Source organism: Aplysia californica, unplaced genomic scaffold (assembly GCF_000002075.1).
Source record: "Aplysia californica isolate F4 #8 unplaced genomic scaffold, AplCal3.0 scaffold00209, whole genome shotgun sequence".
Lineage (NCBI taxonomy): Eukaryota > Metazoa > Mollusca > Gastropoda > Aplysiida > Aplysiidae > Aplysia > Aplysia californica.
The window spans coordinates 697181-716952 of record NW_004797479.1 but is presented as its reverse complement, the minus strand read 5'-3'; the positions used below and the strand labels follow the sequence as shown (position 1 = coordinate 716952).

The window sequence follows — 19772 nt, the reverse complement described above, 5'->3', positions numbered from 1 at the left end:
TTTTCAACTCTCTGCTGTATACAATGATGATGATGATGATGATGATGATGATGATGATGATGATGATGATGATGATTTTTTTTCTTTCCATAATGGGCCGGGCGGACTCCACAAAGAAATCTTCGAGAGAGAGAGAGATGGAGGCTCTTTTTCGTCTCCATTGTCAATATGCTTAGCGGCACCTCCACTCGTCCAAATAACTCCATTCGAATTGCCATTGTTCCTGGACATTCAAACATATTTTTGACACCCTCCTTGTCATGGCCGCATCTTCGGCAACATGATGATGATGATGATGATGATGATGATGATGATGATGATGATAATGATGATGATGATGATGATGATGATGATGATGATGATGATGATGATGATGATGATGATGACGATGATGATGATGATGATGATGATGATGATGATGATGATGATGAGGATGATGATGATGATGATGATGATGATGGTGATGATGTTGATGATAAATAAAACAAATTTCAGCTCCAAACTTGTGTCGAAGCTAGTTTACAGCTGTGTGTGATGCACGAGTGGTTCCCTGTCAGAGAAATGTAGTTCTTTTTTTTCCATGGCACAGTCTCTAATTGTCTTTGGTGGCTAGCATAACGAGTAAGATTCTTGATTTCAGATACAAGTATCAAGTTTTCGTTATCTCTCTTCAGTCCAAAATGTAGGTCAGCTAGTTGTCCACGCAGCTAAATCGTCTCGATATTTATGTAAAGCTTAGTCTTATTGCGCTTGTCTCCGAATCGGAAAGTCCGGGGTCGAGCCTTGGTTCGGACACGGATTTTTTTCGCCCCATGCAGTCCACCCAGCAGTAATGGGTACCTGACTTCAATTCGAGTTGGGGAAGTAAAGGCGGCGTAGAGATGAACTGGCCACCTTACCACAATATGCCGAAGGCCCAAGAAGTCGTCTCACTAACAAGACAATCCCCAATGTCCGGATCGGATACGGGAACTACTTTACTTTATAATCTTATTACCATGCTTTGAGCGCTATAATAGGCCTACCGTCCTGCTGGGTTGTATAATAATATGACTATTGATTTAGTCTCACAAATTAACCTTCGGTACAGGCGAACAGTTTGAATAATAGTCAATTGGTGCATCACTGCCCAAGTACTATCGTCGCGCGTCGTCTTTGCCGCTCCAAAACCAATCAAGTAATATTGTAAAGAACCTGTCTCCTTATACGGGGTGCCCACTACTGATGAGATCGGCCGAAGGGGCCGATCGCCCGACTCGATCGTCTCAAAAGCAAATGTGTATGTTTTCAGTTTCAGGCAATCGAATCGGACGATCGGCCCGATCCAGCCGTAGTAGGATCCCCGTATTACCCGTCGACAGCGGCCGGTCCATGTAGCGATCGAGATCTTGTCGCGCGCGACAGACTGGGGGTGTGACAGGTTTAACCCTAACCGTACGCCCTGGGGTCATTTTGTACCCTCGGGGTTGTATTCTTAACATATTAGAATACTCCAAGTGCGAAAATCTCTTTTAAACGTTCACTATGTCTCAAAAATTATTTTAAAAACTTTGACACACTGCTATACAAAGTGTACTGATTGGCGTTCATATGACCTTAATTATGCAGTTGCGAGCACCGTAAAACCTCTACTAAAACTAAAAGCGTAAATCCGATCAACGAGTAAATTTCCTCTTTGGAAAGTGGTGGCACAGAGTTCCCCAGGTCGTATGGATACGATAGTAAAACATGACGTTCGGATAGGGTTAACTAGCCGTGTGTTGTTGTCGTGCAAAAGGATACACACCTCGCGACGCGTCGCAAACGATTGCCGTTCACGACGCAACGTAAGCCGCGCATAAGGAGACATACTACTAGGGGGTCAGGGGTTAAGGGTTGGGGGTTAGGGTTAGGACTTACAGGTTAGTTTTTTAGTTTAGTTTTAGAAGAGGTTTAACGGCGCTCGCAACTGCATGAGGTCATATGAGCGCCAGGAGTTACAGGTTAGTGGTTGGGCTTATACTGGTTAGCATTAGAGTTATTGTCTGTGATAGGGTTACAATTAGGGTTATGGTCTGTGATAGGGTTACAATTAGAGTTATTGTCTGTGATAGGGTTACAATTAGGGTTAAGGTCAGGTTGTTAAGCAAAGAATCGTTTTTGACGGGTTGAAGAAGCAGTTATGAAAATGAATACGGAAAGAATGCAGGTTACTTGAAGATTTATCCACTAATCTACTTAACGTTTCATCAAGCCTGAAAAGTCTCTTAACAGTAACCCAAGCCATAGAATGTCTTTTCTCAAAGCACAGGTAGAAAAATTATAAAACTATGGTGAGCAACTAAGATCTGTTTTGAGTCTCAAACAAGAACGTTTGTGACAGACTTTCCACGGATGATTGATATGCAGACAGACAAGGATTGAGGAGAATTGCCTCTCGCTGTTGCAGAAAGGCCATTGTCAATCAAACAGAACGGAGACATGTAAATGAACACTCGAACAAACTTATCAGACAAACGACAGACGGACTGAAAGATTACATTGTAAGTCTCAGAGACGATGCTGTTGCATAACTGTGTCAGTTGCGCTTTTAGCTGACTGTTTATGACGTCATTGCTGCGCCTGAAGCTTTCCTGGAAAAGAAACCCTTAGATCTACCAAAAAAACAAAACAACAACGGAATCCCGCCGTCTGTCAACCCTTAGATCTACCATCCCCCCCCCCAAAAAAAAAAACAAAAAAAAAATTCTTCCCTCCCCGCCTGTTAACCCTTACCAAAAACAAAAATCCCTCCCGCCCCGTCTGTCAACCCCGGAGCGGCCCCGGCACGTCCCTGGAGTCAGCTGAACCATTTGCTCAACTCTACTCTCAGCGCTGTGTGAGGCCAGTCACTGGGGGACGTGTGCGTGAAGCAGAACTAACCGAAAGCTGTTCACGTCACTCCCACCCACTCCTGGCCCGATCGGATAGTAGATCGAGGATTACTGTTTCCTCTACGTCCAACCTCCGCGAGTAAATGATTTGTGAACGTTTTCATACAGCACAGGAATCTCGCGCTCATAGGACCTTATTCTGCAGTTGCGAGCGCCGTAAAACCACTACTAAAACTAAATAGCACAGGACATGGATACAGCATTATTTTTTTCATTATTCTTTTTGTGAGGACTTCCGTAACGAGCGACCACAATATGAGACAGAATATAACAGAGGGGTAGGGTTAGGATTTAGGTTTCAGTTTGGGGTAAGGTTAGGGTGTGGAGTAGGGTTAGGGTTAATGTTAGGGGGTCTCTTATTTATTGTGTTTGTTGGGGTGGTCGCTCGTTACGGATGTCCGTCCTTTCATTTTTTTCTCATGTTGCATTCGAAGCAGGTTTGTTGTGGAGAGGAGCCGTGAGTTTACCAGAGGTGAGTACAATTAATTGGATATTCTTATTATTGGAAGAATTAATACATGACTATGTATAAAACAAAAACCTACCTGTTTCTTTAAATTCCCTCGGCTGTCGAAAAGGTCTTAATGTGTCGAGTAGAAAGAGAGGCGTGAGAGAGAGAGAGAGAGAGAGAGAGAGAGAGAGAGAGAGAGAGAGAGAGAGAGAGAGAGAGAGAGAGAGAGAGAGAGAAGTATGGTTCCAACTGGGATAAAGGAGTGTCCGAAGATAAGAAGGTTATTCTATTATTATTATTATTATTATTATTATTATTATTATTATTATTATTATTATTATTATTATTATCATTATCATTCATTATCATTATCATTCATTATCATTATTATTATTATTATTATTATTATTATTATTATTATTACTATTCTATTGCTATATTTATTTTTATTATTATTATTTTTAGTATTTTTTATTGTTGTTGTTCTATTATTATAATTTTTTTCTATTGTTATTATTATTATTATTATTATTATCATTTTTATTATTAATATTATTATTATTATTGTTGTTGTTGTTCTTGTTATTGTTATTATTATTATTATTGTTGTTATTGTTGTATTATTATCATTATTATTATCATTATTATTATTATTATTATTATTATTATTATTATTATTATCATCCTTCTTCTTATTATTCGTTTTCTTCTTCTTCTTCTTCTTCTTCTTCTTCTTCTTCTTCTTCTTCTTCTTCTTCTTCCTCTTCTTCTTCTTCTTCTTCTTCTTCTTCTTCTTTTCTTCTTCTTCTTCTTCTTCTTCTTCTTCTTCAACTTAACCGTCAGAACCACACAATCAAAAGAAATAACAATAATTCCCTTGCTCAGAATTCTAAGCTTACTATAGTTTTAGTACTGCTGGGAAAATGACGGCGACAGGAAAGGTTACAGAGCTATAATTTTTCATTCCCTTCATTAATCACCGCGTGCTCCCGCGTGTGTGCGTGTGTGTGTGTGTGTGTGTGTGTGTGTGCGCGCGCCCGTGTGTGTGTGTGTGCGTGTGTGTGTGCGCGCGTGTGTGTGTGTGCGCGCGCGCCCGTGTGTGTGTATGTGTGTGTGTGCGTGAGCGTGTATGTGCGTGTGTGTGTGTGCGTGTGTGTGTGTGGGGGGGGGGGGGGCGGTTGCAAATATCCAGTGGCGGCTCAACTAACAGTGCGCCTGTACTAACATTTTCCTCTGCGGAAAAAGTTCGCCCACTAACTGCGGCTAATAATTACGTTGTAATCCTGAGTACGGTAAAACTATCGCTTTTTGCCATTTTTTAAATTCTCACAATGTACAATGTCCCTTCTGCGTGAACCAAAAATCCGTTGAAATGTAAACGTTATTAGCGAAAAGAACGTTAAATATACTTGCACGTTTAGGCATAGCTTATAAAGAGCAAACATTCTAGCTGGGACTCGGGACTTCAGAAAGTGGACGCGTTGCATTAAATTTTTTCTTTAGTAAGCGTTTTACTGCACTTGCAACACGGTCATATAAGTGCCGAAGATTAAATGTGTTACAAGAGAGTAACAAACAAAACAAAAAAAGAAGGAGGGGCGATACGGACGATAGATGTTTGATAGGAAAGAAGGAGCAAACCACACCAGAGCAAGTGGGTGGTTGGAGGGTGCCACTGGTAGGTCCTACTTCTTTACTTTCCCCTCTGTTGTTTCTGTCTGTTTGTCTTACTTATTCCCCAGAACTAAATGACCATTATTGTGTCGATTTGCTTCTCTTAACTCAAACTCACACCAGAGCACCCGCTTACTCACTTATATTAATTTAGCTACAGTCGGGAGTACGTTTTTTCCTTCCAGTACGGTACATCGAGGTTTTACTGGTATTCATTATCGTGTGGCTCACCGTACAGTCCCTAACGGGGGCTCTCGTGGCCTAGAGGTTAAGGTGTTGGCCTCTCATTCAAAAGGTCCCGGGTTCGAATCCGGGTAGCGACCAAAATATTTTCTTCTCTAAATTTGTCTCCTTTCCCCTCCTTTCCTGCTCTCTAGCAGTGTTCTGTCGTCTGCTTTCGTCTCCTCTTTCTGCCCCCACCCCTTCACCTCCTTTGCCCCCTCCTCTGGGCTCCTGATTCTTTCTGCAGCCTTTCTACTGCTACTCATTGGCCTCTTCTTACTGCTGTCTTTCAGCCACACCCCTGATCTTCTAGTAGGAAAGATCTACACCTAGCCTTCTCGGACAAGGGCGAAAAATCTCGGAGGTCCCGTGTGCAAGTTGTGCACGTTAAAGATCCCTTGGTGGTCTAAAATCGATAAGAGTAGGCTTCGGCCGCCACCCGGGCAAAATTCAAAAGTTCCTACCAACTGATAAAGTTTAGTGTGTCCCGCGCGCTCATATGACCTTATGCAGCTGCGAGCGCCGTAAAACACTTACAAAAACAAACAAAACAGTCCCCTTACAACTTCCATTATATACCCTTCCATTTTGTGAGGAGGGGAAGCAACTGCGGACGTGATTTCTGCGTCGTGACGTCATATAACCCGCTCTACATGTTGCGTTTCATCTTGGTACTGTGTAGAGTATCTATTTTGTTTCGTTTTAGTAGAGGTTTTACGGCGCTCGCAACTGCATAAGGTCATATGAGCGCCAAGGGGTGGTTGTCAACTGAGAAGTCCTTACAGGGAATCAAGACTTACTCTGCTCACCTATAGCTTAAACAGCACAAAGTCTGCTTTCACTATCAAGGCACCCCGGAAAATAGCGGGTCACAAGAGTGTGACAAGCCTACAAAACAAAAGTAGAAGAAAAAGACTATAGTAAAGATTAGGAAGGAAAAGGCAGCAGTTCCCTGTTGTAGTTCAGTCACAGTTACGAGCAAGACATTGTTGGATCAGCCCATTTATAATGCTACTGTGCATTAGAAAGAGAAATGCCTGTCCCCCCCCCCCCCCCCCTTTGGGAATGGCTTAAAGACACTTCAGCTAGTGGCACATCCCCGGGCGTAGAGTATCTATGAATGCGCGTTGACCGGCTCTCCAAAACTGCCTTTTTTTGGTAAGAATCACTAGTTTCATAAATGCTGTTAAACATCTGACGATACACATGGAAAAAAGACACACAGTTACATAGGAGAGATTAATTCTAAACTCTCTGGCAACACAAATGATTAAAAGGTTGTTATGATAAAATATTTAACTAAATCATTATAATGTAATAATAATATATTATCTTGTTCCTGTGCCCGCGGTGGGTGCCTGATGTTTGAAAAATCAATTTGTAAAGAGTAAACTTTTCGTGGGTTACGTGCTTAATGTGAGGTTTAGCGCTATTATATATTATTAGCTGGGGCCCCTTTCGATGAAAGGAATGATCGGCGGTGTCTATACGTCCTTATACTAACCGTTCTCTGACCGTCTAGGCTGGTACTTTAATATCAACTAAAAGTCATTGGCCAACAATATTTACACTCTAAAGGAATGGGGCAATAAATCTTCAGAGATGCAAAAAATTATAAGGTCTAGATCTATACTCTCAAAACAAAACGCGCCTCGCGAAATATCACTTCCGGATTGTCTAAAATTACAGAGACAGAAGCGTCGGCCTACAAAAGCGATCGACGAAATAAAGAAATTTAGCTTTTTGCAGCAAAACTGTCTCAAAACTGAAAAAACCAAGGGCGCCATGCTCTGGAGAATATTTTAAAGAATTTTTTGGCAAAAACTGCAGGTCGATCGATGAAGCCATTAAAAAGCCTTTTGAATAGCAAAATTCGGCCACCACAAATAGATAATAGATTACTCCGCCTTTCTGCTGCGACGTTGTAGTATCCCTTTAAGAACGGCCTTGAGGGGGGAGGGAGAGAGAGCAAGAGAGAGAGAGAGAGAGAGAGAGAGAGAGAGAGAGAGAGAGAGAGAGAGAGAGAGAGAGAGAGGGCGAAAGAAAGTGAGTGAGTGAATGACAGGCAAACAGACAGACAGACAGACAGAGATAATGAGAGAAGAACAGAGAGAGATAGTAAGAGAAAGACTAAGAGATAAAATGAGAAAGCAAAGAGTGAGATGAAGTGGGGACGAATGAGAGACAGTAGAGGTAGAGAGGGGGGGGCAGAGATAGGGAGAGAGCGAGAGAGAGAGAGCGAGAGTGAAAAAGAGAGAGAGAGAGAGAGAGAGAGAGAGAGAGAGCGAGAGAGAGAGAGAGAGAGAGAGAGAGAGAGAGAGAGAGATGTGGGCTGGGGATAAATAGGTCCTGACCCTCGATCGTGATAGAGGTTAATATAATACGCTATTCCACTATTCACCGTTAGCAGTATCTGTGATGACAAAGAAGGCTGTCTTCGCCAATGTCACCAAGATATAGACATAATACAAAAAGAAACAGATTGAAAGAAGTACAAAGGTTTCATTTAGAAGTAACGCAGAGAGAGAGAGAGAGAGAGAGAGAGAGAGAGAGAGAGAGAGAGAGAGAGAGAGAGAGAGAGAGAGAGAGGGGAGTACTAAGACGTACATTAGAAAGGACGTGCGGGGAGGTGTCTAGAAAAGAAGAGAGGGGATTATTTCTGGGTATGATTACTTCCTTATTCCAAAGGATTGTTAATTGATTAGTTTTAGTAAGAGTCTTATGGCATTCGCAACACAATAAGGTCATATAAGTGCCGAAGATTAGAGGTGTTACAAGAGAGTAACAAACACACACAAAAAAAGAAGGAGGGGAGATAAAGACGACAGATGTTTGATAGGAAAGACGAAGCAAACCAAACAAGAACACCTGCCAACCACCCACGGATTGTTAATTGATTGTCCTGAGTGTAAAAAACCAACAACAACAAACAAAACAAAACAAAAACAAACAAACAAACGCAAAAATACCCACACGTAGCTCGAATGAGGAAAGAAAACTGAACACAAATACCTAATATTATTATGCAGGTAAATTTTCTATTTATTTTTGTCTACACTAGTTTGGACAAAAATGGCGTGAATGTGAGGTTAAGAGGAAACTTTACCTCGATAGCGAGCACTTTTTCATTGCGAAAACTCGGAGATTTTTAGTGCACCTACGTACTTAACTGTGCCTCTATGGGGGTTCAATACGTAATGTCAATAATAATTATAAGCACAGACGCGATCTCGCGTCACGTCACTGAACGATACGCAGAAGAGCGGAACGGGGGAGGGGATGGGGGAGGGGGGAGGGGGTGAAGTTGTAGAGGGTGGGGGGGGGGGGCAATAAGAGATTTTGAAAGAAAGGGGCGAGGGGTCGTGAAGGGGAGGGAGGGGAGAAACGTGTGGCGGTTGTCCAAGAAGGAAATAGAGATCAAGAGCAAGAATTGCGAGACTTCGTAATTTTTTTTTTTCGGACAGGAATTGATGAAGCGATAATGAAACTACGGTGCAAGGACAAAAGCGGAACCTGAGTCCTCTGTTTGGAACTCGCTTGACCTGCTACGTACGTGCACTTGCTGGGCTCTCCAGTATCCGTAGGGACATGGATTCATCCGAGTCGCTCTGTCGACGAGCGCTAAAGACGTTGTTTTTTAAATTTATTTTAAGAAGGGGGGGGGGGGGGGGGGGGCTCAAGTACACTTTCACGACGGAAAAAATGAAACCCGAAGCTGAAAATTAGAGTGGCGTGCGAGTGGCAATCCAGCAGGTGCCAAGCATACAGTAACTATTCGGAGATGCACTCACGCACACAGAGGCCCTGTTTTGGGGGGTCAAACTGCGTATCGTTTACTGCAGATCACACATACAGCCACTAAAACTATAACAAATCTTTATTTTTCAAACAAATTTCAAACCTAACTGCAAAATATCAAATTATGGGTTAAAAGTCAATGCAAGGAACCAGACTTACTCTGTTCTCCTCTCTAGCTTCAACAGCACTAAGTCTTTGGCTTCGACTATCAAGGTGCCCTGGAAATATCGGGTCACAACAGTGTGACAAACATACAAAACAAGTAGAGGAAAATGACGATAGTTAGGATTTGGAAAGAAAAAGCAGCAGTTCAGGCACAGTTATGAGCATGACATTGATGAATCAGCCCATTTACAATTTTACAGAGCATAAGAACTTGTTAATGTTTCCCCTTTGTGAATGGCCTAAAGAAACTTCAGTCAGTAACACAGCCCGAGACGGTGGAGGGGGGGCGGGGGGGGGGGGGGCAGTTTTCTCCGAATTACATGTTGGGTGTTGGTAAACAAAACAAGCAGGGCTTTTTTCTTTCCTAAAATTCTCAATTATTCATGATATTTGTAATTATTTCTAAATTTTAATATTTTAGCTAAGTGAAGAAGCGTAAAACTCGATTTTTATAATCTGTCAGCTGCTCGAGCATGCAATTCAGAAGGTGTCAGAATACAAAGGCAGGGTTTGCGGGTTCGGGGGTTCGAGCCTCATTGTGTCTTTGGGAAAGGTACTTCACCCAAGTGAGAATGGGTGCTCAGTGCTCGGACATAGGTAGGGAAATAGCTTGTCAGTATGTTATTGCTTTAGCGCCTATAAAATGGCAGCTTCCACTATATTATTATGCTCCTCAGGAAGTAGAGATTGTTTCAGAATGCTATCATGTCTGCTGGGGTAATAATATAGATTGTGAAGCGCATAGAACTTGCTGGGGAGCGGAAATTGCGCTATGAAAGTGATATCTATTATCATTATTATAATTATGATGTAAAAGAGGTCCTCCAAAAAAAAGCATATCATCAACATAAACCACCCTCAGAGCCCTTGACCAAAAAATGCAACTCTCCTCAACATCTGACGATATAAAAAGAAGGATAAAATTAAGTAAAGTAGGCCTATAATCTGTTTTGTGTATTTATACTTTATCCTACTATTCAGTATAGATCTAACAACGTTCTGAGTGTTCGAGTTGAAGTTACAAAGCAATTCAGCTTGTTCTAAAACTGTTCACAATCTCAGAACACTTTAGAATATCCATAAACCGAAGAAAAAAATGGAATTAAAATATTGAAAACCTAAAGACTTTGAAACGCTCTTCAATGGATCCTATCTCTGTCCGAACAATAGAGATATAAGACAGGAAATGGCTAGATATTTCTGAGAATGGGATAGCTTAAAGGACAAACCCTCCTCCCCTCCCCCACTCCCCCCCCCACTCCCCCCCCCCCCCACTCCCCCATCAAATTCCACTTTCACCTGCACTCCAAACCTCAAGAGTAGCCGCCTTTGTATGGTAGCAAGAACCGTTTGGGGAACGCCGAAAGTTTACAAATGAATGGTCAGCACCAGCACATTGCCCCAAACTTAAAGCCTTACAATTACATCTATTACCTTTGGGGCTTTTGACTCAAGAGTCCACGGAAAGAAACCACAAACGGTCGATGTTGAACTGGACGTCCAAAGAATGGACGCCAAAACGTGCCAACTGATTAGTTAAAACTTCCAGTGGCGTATTGAAGCTTGTGTGGAGAGAAATGGACAACACTTGGAGATTTACATAGCCATCGTCTCCCTCAGTTTATTTCGTACTATAATTGTTGTATAAATGTGTTCTTCAATGCACCTGTAGTGACTTTTTAAAAAATATTTGAAAAAGAACAGTATATTTGATTTTCAAGCTGTTGCAAATTTTTGCGTTTCATTCAATTTTGGTTGACGTTTTATTGACTTGAATATTTTTCGAAACTGACAGTTGCTGTTTTTCATATTTTCAAATGTTATGTCCCGCTAGTTGAATTTTATTCTTCCAAGGTTCTGTTGACATTGATATAAAGATAGCCGAAATACCGCCCTTTAAATAAGTCCTTTACTTTCTTTTTTTTTTTTTTGACACCCAGTACAGTTTATCCCTAGTTCCTAACTATAACATAATTTTAATAAAGAGGCGGGAATATAATTCCCATCTTTTAAAAGACTCGGCCAAGTTTGCATAGAGCCTAATAGAGATGGTATATATGCAAAAAAGGATCCACTCTGTTGATCATAATTACAAAGAAAGGTTGTTTTACGAAGATGAAGTCACCCCCGGGGCGGTGCCACTGACTGTTACAGTGTCCTAAGGCCTTTCCCAAAGGGGGGACATTTCTCGTTCTAATGCACAGTAGAATTGTAAATGGGCTGATCCAACAATGTCTTGCTCATAACTATGCCTGAACTACAACAGGGAACTGCTGCTTTTTCTTTACTAATCCTTACTATCGTCTTTTTCCTCTACTTCTTTTGTATGTATGTCACACTCTTGTGACCTGCTATTTCCGGGGTGCCTTGATAGTGGAAGCAGACTTTATGCTATTGAAGCTTGAGAGGTGAGCAGAGTTAGTCTGATTCCCTGTAAGGACTTCTCTGTTGACATCAACGTCTTGGCGCTCATATGACCTTATTCAGTTGCGAGCGCCGTAAAACCTCTAGGCTACTATAACAAAACAGAAGATGCACTCATAACTGTCGCACGCACAAACATGTTCCTGTGCCGGTCACCGACAAGAAAGAAATCAGTCAATTCTGACCGTGGGTCAATAAGACTTGCTCACCCATCCACGCTATGGAATTCACTCAACAAACACTCACGCGTATGTGGTTAGTGGCCGGGTGCTCTGGTGTAGTCTGCTCCTTTTTTTCCTATCGAACATCTGTCGTACTTATCTCTCCTCCTTTTTTTTAAATGTTACTCTCTTGTAACACACTTATTCTTCGGCACTTATATGACCTTATTCTGTTGCAAGTGCCGTAAAACTCTTACTAAAAACTAAACTTAAAAACCCCACTCAAGTCTATCAACGCTGCTTGACGTTCATGTCATCAGCTTTCCTGAATCAGTGTTCGACACCTGGGGATATTGATCGATGATTTATGCCCAGATGTCGTGATATCGTTCAAGAATCAATTCACCTTTGACAGCTTATGTTTTTTTCCACTTTCCTAAGGGGTTTTCTGTTTTTTTTATTTTTTTTATTTCCTTAGCTCTTTCTCTGTTTTCTTTTCCTTAATCTAATACATTGAAAAAGTAAGCATAATTTTAGCGCTCAACTTAATGGGGTTATGTTCCCATTTGTCAAAATCAGTCTGAGCGCGTTTTTATCTGTAGCTTGCTATAACAAAACTTCCTTTCACTCTCCCTTCTGGCTCTCATATGACCTAAGTGTGCAGTTGCGAGGGCCGTAAAACCTTTATTAAAACTAAAAAAACAACTCTCCCTTCTCTCTCTCTCTCTCCATCTCTCTCCATTTCTCTCTCTCTCTCACTCCATCTCTCTCTCTCTTCATCTCTCTCCATCTCTCTCCATCTCTCCCCATCTCTCTTCATCTCTCTCTCTCTCTTTTTATCTCTCTCACTCTCTCTTTTCCTCTTTCCTACTCTCTCTCTCTCTGTCTCTCTCTCTCTCTCTGTCTCTGTCTCTCTGTCTATCTGTCTGTCTGTCTGTCTGTCTGTCTGTCTGTCTGTCTGTCTGTCTCTCTCTCTCTCTCTTTCTCTCTCTCTCTCTCTCGCTGTCTCTCTCTCCCTCTTTCCTAATTCCACACACATACTCTTTCTCTCTCTCTCTCTCTCTCTCTCTCTCTCTCTCTCTCTCCACTTTTTTATGAAGCTAGCATGTGCGAAATTGTAGCCATGGTGTTAGAGGTCACTAGATACACTGTAAGCTTAATTATGAAGCGGGACTTCCGAATTAATCGTCCACCCCCGATACGACAGAGCCAGATGGGAAAATTCATATAAAGTGTCTTTCCCAAAGATATAACATGAAACCGAACTGATCTTCGAGTATCTCTACCGCTCAATCTATGGCGTGATCAGGAATTCGTAGTGCAACTTATTGCCAAATGCATGTATTCCTTAAAGTATTAAACTTTGACTCTCCAGCTTTTGCTCAATGACTAGCATCAATTTGTTTTAACAGATCAACATTTTTGTAAACAGCTGTTAGCTGTATTCTAGAAAATTCTTTAACTAAAACTGATTTTAAAAATCCAAATGTTTTGTTTCTGCAGATATTATAAGGTTTACAGCTGGGGCAAAATCAATTTTATAAGTCCGTCCAAAGAGTCTACATAACAAGAGGGACCACTCTTCTCTTTGAGCCAATTAAAAAAGTGTCCTCAAAATTCGGTGGCGCCCTCCTCGCAATTGCGCATCCTTTGCGAACAGAGTTACCCTACTTGTGTTTAAAAAAATCAAAGTTAAACTAGCAAGTTTTCGAAATAAATTTCGGAAGAACGCTTTTTTAAAATGGTTACGCTGACAAAAAACCTTTTCCGGAGGAAGGGGTGATTGTTTCCTTCGTTTAATTTGACTTTAGAATGAAAGGCGAGAGGTCATTAAAATATTTTAAAAAACTTAAACTCCGCACTGAACGAACCCGAAGTGCTGATGAACAGCAGTCGATCTGCGCACGCAAGGAGGCGCTTTTCCTATTCTTCTTCTGGAAAAACGAAAGAGAGCTTCAAAACAGACCGCAGCGCCATCTGAAGCAAAGAGCGGACTTCCGGCGGACATTTTTTTGGCTGAGTGAACCATCTTGTTAGGTACTACCTTTGGTCCGTCATTGTTTTTCTGATTGCGACATTATGCATGTTGTGAGAACCATTAGTGCAAAAATGTGCTAACTTCAAAATTATTTTTTTGGTAATTGGTAAAAATGTTTGCAACTAAAAGTGAATTTAGTGAGCTGTGACACAGGCCATAGAAGTATGCAAAATAATTATGTGCGAGAAGCGGGAAGTGCTGTAAATAATCACATTGTTCGTGCGACGGAGATTTAGAGTATTTTATATAAATTTCTAAAGAAAAGATTTTTTTCAAATCTAGCTCCAAATAATGTGGTAAAAATAGAGTTAAGTTAAGGCAAATTGATACAAACTGCTGTGCAAAGTATATGGTGGCATCAGGCTCTTGTCAATTTTTGGGCATATTGAGTTATTGGTATCATCTTAAAGCTTGTTCATTTGTCTTGTTTTCGATGAAAAACTTACTCAACCATCTTTAATAGAAATGGAGATAGTTTGGGTTGAAGGAGGTGGGGGGTCACCTGATTTAAGATGTAAAATTAGCGAGAAAATGGCCGCCAAAGCTTGGTAAATTACAAAGCTGGAGAGTGCATAGAAACTGTAAATTTATATTTTTGTGCCTTTAATCAACATTTTCGGTGAAATCCTCAAAGGAATGTGTTTCCAAATGGACATAAAAGGTGTTGAGCCAAAAAAGAAAAATTTGATCAAAATTGCTAAGCATTGAGAAAACTGCCGTTTTCTTCGATTTCATTATTTTGACGAGAGCCTGATTCCTCCACGCTGCCTCACATTTATTGAGGATACGTTGCGCCACGAATCTTTTGTTGTTGCGCACTTTCGACTACTGACACCACTTTTGAGAAGCGACTTTAAGATCATGAAGGTTAGAGAAGCTTTTTTATTCTCCCTATAGACAGTTCTGAGCATGTTGCCATTTATTGTGTGTTGCTGTCTTAATACACTTCTGACCAACTTGTGTCGTATATATTGATTCTATGATGTTGAGAAGTGGATCCTTTAAACGATAGCGTTGGCCGTTATCTGAATCCCTTGAGCAAATCAAAAGCAGTTGGCTCAGGAAATCGATATTTCCCTTGGCTTGTCTATTTTCCATTTCTCTGTGTCTCAGTTTGTTTCTATATCTCTTTTTCTCCCCATCTTTCATTGCCCTTCATATCCCCTTCTCTCTCCCCCCCCCTCTCTCTCTCTCTCTCTCTCTCTCTCTCTCTCTCTCTCTCTCTCTCTCTCCCTCTCTCTCTCCCCCCTTCTCTCTCTCCCCCCTCTCTCTCTCTTTAACTATATATTATATTATATATATTATTATTATTATTATTATTATTATTATATATATATATATATATATATATATATATATATATATATATATATATATCTTTTTTTTGGGGGGGGTGGAGGGTAAGTGTTTTATGGCGCTTGCAACTACTGCTTAAGGTCATATAATAATAATATGTGTGCGTGTGACGTGAATTCATCGCTATCCTTGCTACACTAGACTGATAAAAAATATGTGTGGCTTGTGGGTCCATCATTGATGTGTTTGATAAAACATATTAAGTAAATCTTACATTATACTATGCCTCTCGCTGGCTCACAGTCGACACAGGTGTGTCCTCGTGTCTCTTTCATTTGTTTGACTTTAATTTTATAGTTGAGGTTTTACCGCGTTCGCAACTGCATGAGGTCATATGAGAGCCAAGGGGTGGGTGGCAACAGAGAAATCCTTACAGGGAATCAGACTTACTCTGCTCACCTCTCTAGCTTCAACAGCACAAGGTCTACTTCGACTATCAAGGCACCCCGGAAATAGCAGGTCACAAGAGAGTGACAAACATACAAAAGAAGTAGAGGAAAAGGACAATAGTAAGGATTAGGAAAGAAAAAGCAGCAGTTCTCTGTTGCAGATCAGGCACAATTATGAGCGTGACATGATGAATCAGCCCATTTACAATTCTACTGAGCTTGAACGAGAAATGTCCACCCTTTGGGAATGGCCTAAAGACACTACAGCCAGTGGCACTGCCCCGGGGGTTGTTTAACTTTATTGAATCGCGAAGACTTGATGATACTAGAGTAGTGTACTAGATGAATGTAGATGAATCAGCCCATTTACAATTCTACTGTGCATAAAAACTGGAAATGTCTCCCCTTTAGGAATGGCCAAAAGACACTTCAGTCAATGGCACCGCCCCGAGGGGGTAAATTATAGGTTTTAATCTACTTGTTTTTGTCTATGTAGTCTTGGTTCGGTTAGGGACTTTTTGCTGTTGTTGTTGTTGCAGTTGTTGCAGTTGCTGTAGTTGCCGCTGCCGTTGTTGATGTTGCTGTTGTTACTGCAGTTGTCGTCGTATCTGTTTTACTCTTCAATTTCACTTCACATACCTACATCTTGTTCGTCTCGAAGGATGGCAGTAACAATAATAAATGACAATAAGTAACAATAAATAACATCGCGCATATCCCCGCTCAACAGCAATCTCTATACGCTTCGCTTTACAATCTATCTTGCAACCCTCAACAGACTATAGAACACTCAGAAACGTTCTCCGTTTCCTGGAAAGCAAACTGTGCACGCAAAGCAGCCAATTAAGCACCCAAACACTGCAAAAACTAACAAGATTCTTCGCTGTCTGTAGCTGGGTACCCATTACCACCTGGGTGAAGTGAGGAAAGTTCGTGCAAAATGCCTTTCACAAGGACACAACAGCGGATCCCTGACGGAGTTCGAACCCATAATCTCTCGGGTTGCGAGCCCGACAGTTAAACCAGTTAGTAGACACAGTCACCCGTTGGCAGGCCTTAAGGTATAGGCTGACTGAATCGATGCTCGCATGTCGTCGTCAAAGAAACCCAGTAACTTTCGTGCACAGCTGTGTTCGAACAAAAAATGTTTGCTTGGGTGTTTGTTAGGTTGTTTTATTTTTTGTTAGCATGTGTTTATTGACGCAAGGTGTAGTCGAGGTCCTTGATTTTGTTCGTGGTTTTCTTTACTCTTATTACACTTGCTGTTTTTTTCACTGTCTTTTTCTTCTCGCCTGCTTTGTGTGGTAGCTCATCAGTGTCGAAATTGCGGATCAATAATTTGATTTTACCGTCTAGTCTAAAACCCAGGGCTCATTGCACTTCTTAAATCTCCATTTGACATTGTTTGATATACATTAGAGGAAAGCCACGTTATCCCTCATAGCAGAACAAAAGCTACCACTATGGCATAAATGGGTCAAATCCACTACAATTGGACATGTTTGAGCTCGTAGGTCATGGTTTTCTAGGTTTGACGAAAATAACCAATCTTACGTACAGTGTAGTGCACCAGAGCACCTATACTGAAACTATTACCCCAAGGCCACTTTTTCTTCATATTGTTTAGGGAATTGAAAGGTAGAAATCGATAATTTGGACACATTAAAACGGATTTTTAAAGTCAGGATCGACAACGCTGAGGACCCGATTCCACCGCCTTTCTCTCTAATCCTCAAGTGGCTGATGCTAACCTGGTTATTATAAGCAGATACTGTCAAGGCTCCAGTCTATTTTCTTGTCGTCAGATCAACAATGCTTGTTGCCCATCATCATCATCATCATCATCATCATCATCATCATCATCATCATCATCATCATCATCATCAATGGCAATTTGAATGGAGTTATTTGGACGAGTGGACGTGCCTCTAAGCATAATATTGACAATGGAGCAGAAAAAGAGCCTCGCTCTCGCTCGAAGATTTCTTCGTGGAGTCCGTCAGGCCCATTAAGGAAACAAACAAAAAATCATCATCATCATCATTGTCATCATCAAGTGCCCGATCTGCGACACACATCGCCCATCAGGGTTCGTTATTGAAGTCAACATTTCCACCTTATCAAATCTGTGTATTTTCTCTACAACAGCTGGCTGTGCCGACATGCTAGAAGTGCGAGTGACAGACTTCGCAACGTGGGGAAAAAAATCAGAGGACAAGAAAATTTCCAAAATAACCCCAGATGCGTTGTAGGGCCAAAAGGTCACTGCTCGTGACCTTTGCTTTTGCATTCTTGATAACGAGTGGCTTTATCTACATCAACATCTTGCAAGGTGAGTGAGATACACGCACCGTTTCAATAACGTTGTACAATTCTTCCAACCAGTGTTTTTACACGTTGGACAAAATAGACAGAAAGAGAGAGAGAGAGAGAGAGAGAGAGAGAGAGAGAGAGAGAGAGAGAGAGATACTTTAACTTGCTAGGAGGATTTTATCAGAAAGGTGACACGATGGGAAAGGGTTAATTTGAGCATCTGAGCAGGGGGATGACGGAACCATGATCGGCAATGTCTGCTTCAGATCTAACAGTTGAAGAAGAAGAAGAAGAAGAAGAAGAAGAAGAAGAAGAAGAAGAAGAAGAAGAAGAAGAAGAAGAAGAAGAAGAAGAAGAAGAAGAAGAAGAAGAAGAAGAAGAAGAAGAAGAAGAAAAAGAAAAAGAAGAAGAAGAAGAGAAAGAGGAGGAGGAGGGGGAGGAGGAGGACCATGACAAACAAACAGACAGACAGACAGACAGACAGACAGACAGACAGACAGACAGACAGACAGACAGACAGACAGACACACAGACACACAGACACACAGACACACAGACACACAGACAGCGACAGAGAGAGAGACCAGAAACACAAACAGAAAGAGAAATTCAGAGATGGAAATATAGAGAGAAAGAGAGCACTAGTAGTTTGCATGTACATCACGGTAATATAAACACACACCCACACACACACAAACACACACACACACACACACACACACACACACACACACACACACACACACACACACACACACACCTAAACTCACATACACACACCTAAACACACACATACACACACACAAACAAAAAGAGACACACTATATATATAACGAAATAATAATTATATATATGTAATGTTTGTTCCTCTTCATCTGCAGTGGGAGAGACGATAGACATTCAATTAGGAATTGAGAGAGACCTCAAAAGAAGGTCTGTAATAAAATAGAGTGTTGTTGTTGTCGTAGCTGTTGTTGTTGTTGTTGTTGTTGTTGTTGTTGTTGTTGTTTCTGTTGGTGTTGTTGTTGTTGTTATTGTTATTGTTGCTGTTGTTGTTCTGGTTGTTGTTGCTGTTGTTGTTGTTGTTGTTGTTTCTGTTGTTGTTGTTGTTGTTGTTGTTGTTGTTGTTGTTGTTATTGTTGTTTCTGTTGTTGTTGTTGTTGTTGTCGTTGTTGTTTCTGTTGTTGTTGCTGCTGTTGGTGGTGCTGACGTGCAACAATTCGTGACATAACTTCATGTTCTCAAATAATCTCTTTTACTGGTGAATCAATGTCACCCCTACTTTGCACAGCAGTTTGTATCAATTTCTCTTAACTTTATTACAACTGTCCACAACAGTGGGGGCTAGATTGTAACCTTATATAATATTATAAATCTCCGTCGCGCGAAAAATTGGATTGTACACAGCACTTCCTATTTCTCACACACATTTGGATACACGTATGGCTTACGTCACAGCTCACCAATGGCTCTTTTTATTGACAAAACTTGTTATAAAAAAATTAACTTAACAGTGAACATCTCTTTTTCAACTATAGGTTCCCGAAACATGTATTCGGTAAGCATAATGTCGTGATTAGAAGAAAAAAAAATGACGGGCTTGCTTTTAAAAGCCATTTCCCCCCTCGCTATAAACCTTTTAAAATCTGTAGAAACCACCCTCTTGGGTCTTTTTTAGAGTTTATTAATTAAAACATTTCCTGGAACACAGGTAACAGGTGTTTACAACTATTTGTTACGACAAATTACTACAAGTCATTGAGCAGAAGCTGGCGAACCTATGTTCGATAGTTTAGGAAATATTTGACAATAAGTTGCACTACGAATTTTTGACGCACTGTAGATAGTTCAATAAGAACCTCTCCATGA

General features: G+C 41.0%; 1 protein-coding gene across 1 annotated transcript in view; it reads left to right on the top strand.

Moving 5' to 3' along the window:
* The first annotated feature begins 2868 nt into the window (after nt 1-2868).
* Nucleotides 2869-19772, top strand: part of LOC101863816 (carbohydrate sulfotransferase 8) — a 28939-nt gene continuing 12035 nt past the window's right edge. The window contains exons 1-4 of the mRNA XM_013083080.2: nt 2869-2991; nt 3350-3384; nt 17739-17922; nt 18785-18836. Coding sequence (XP_012938534.2) covers nt 17832-17922; nt 18785-18836 — 143 coding nt within the window. The 5' untranslated portion in view covers nt 2869-2991; nt 3350-3384; nt 17739-17831. The remainder of the gene's footprint in view (nt 2992-3349; nt 3385-17738; nt 17923-18784; nt 18837-19772) is intronic.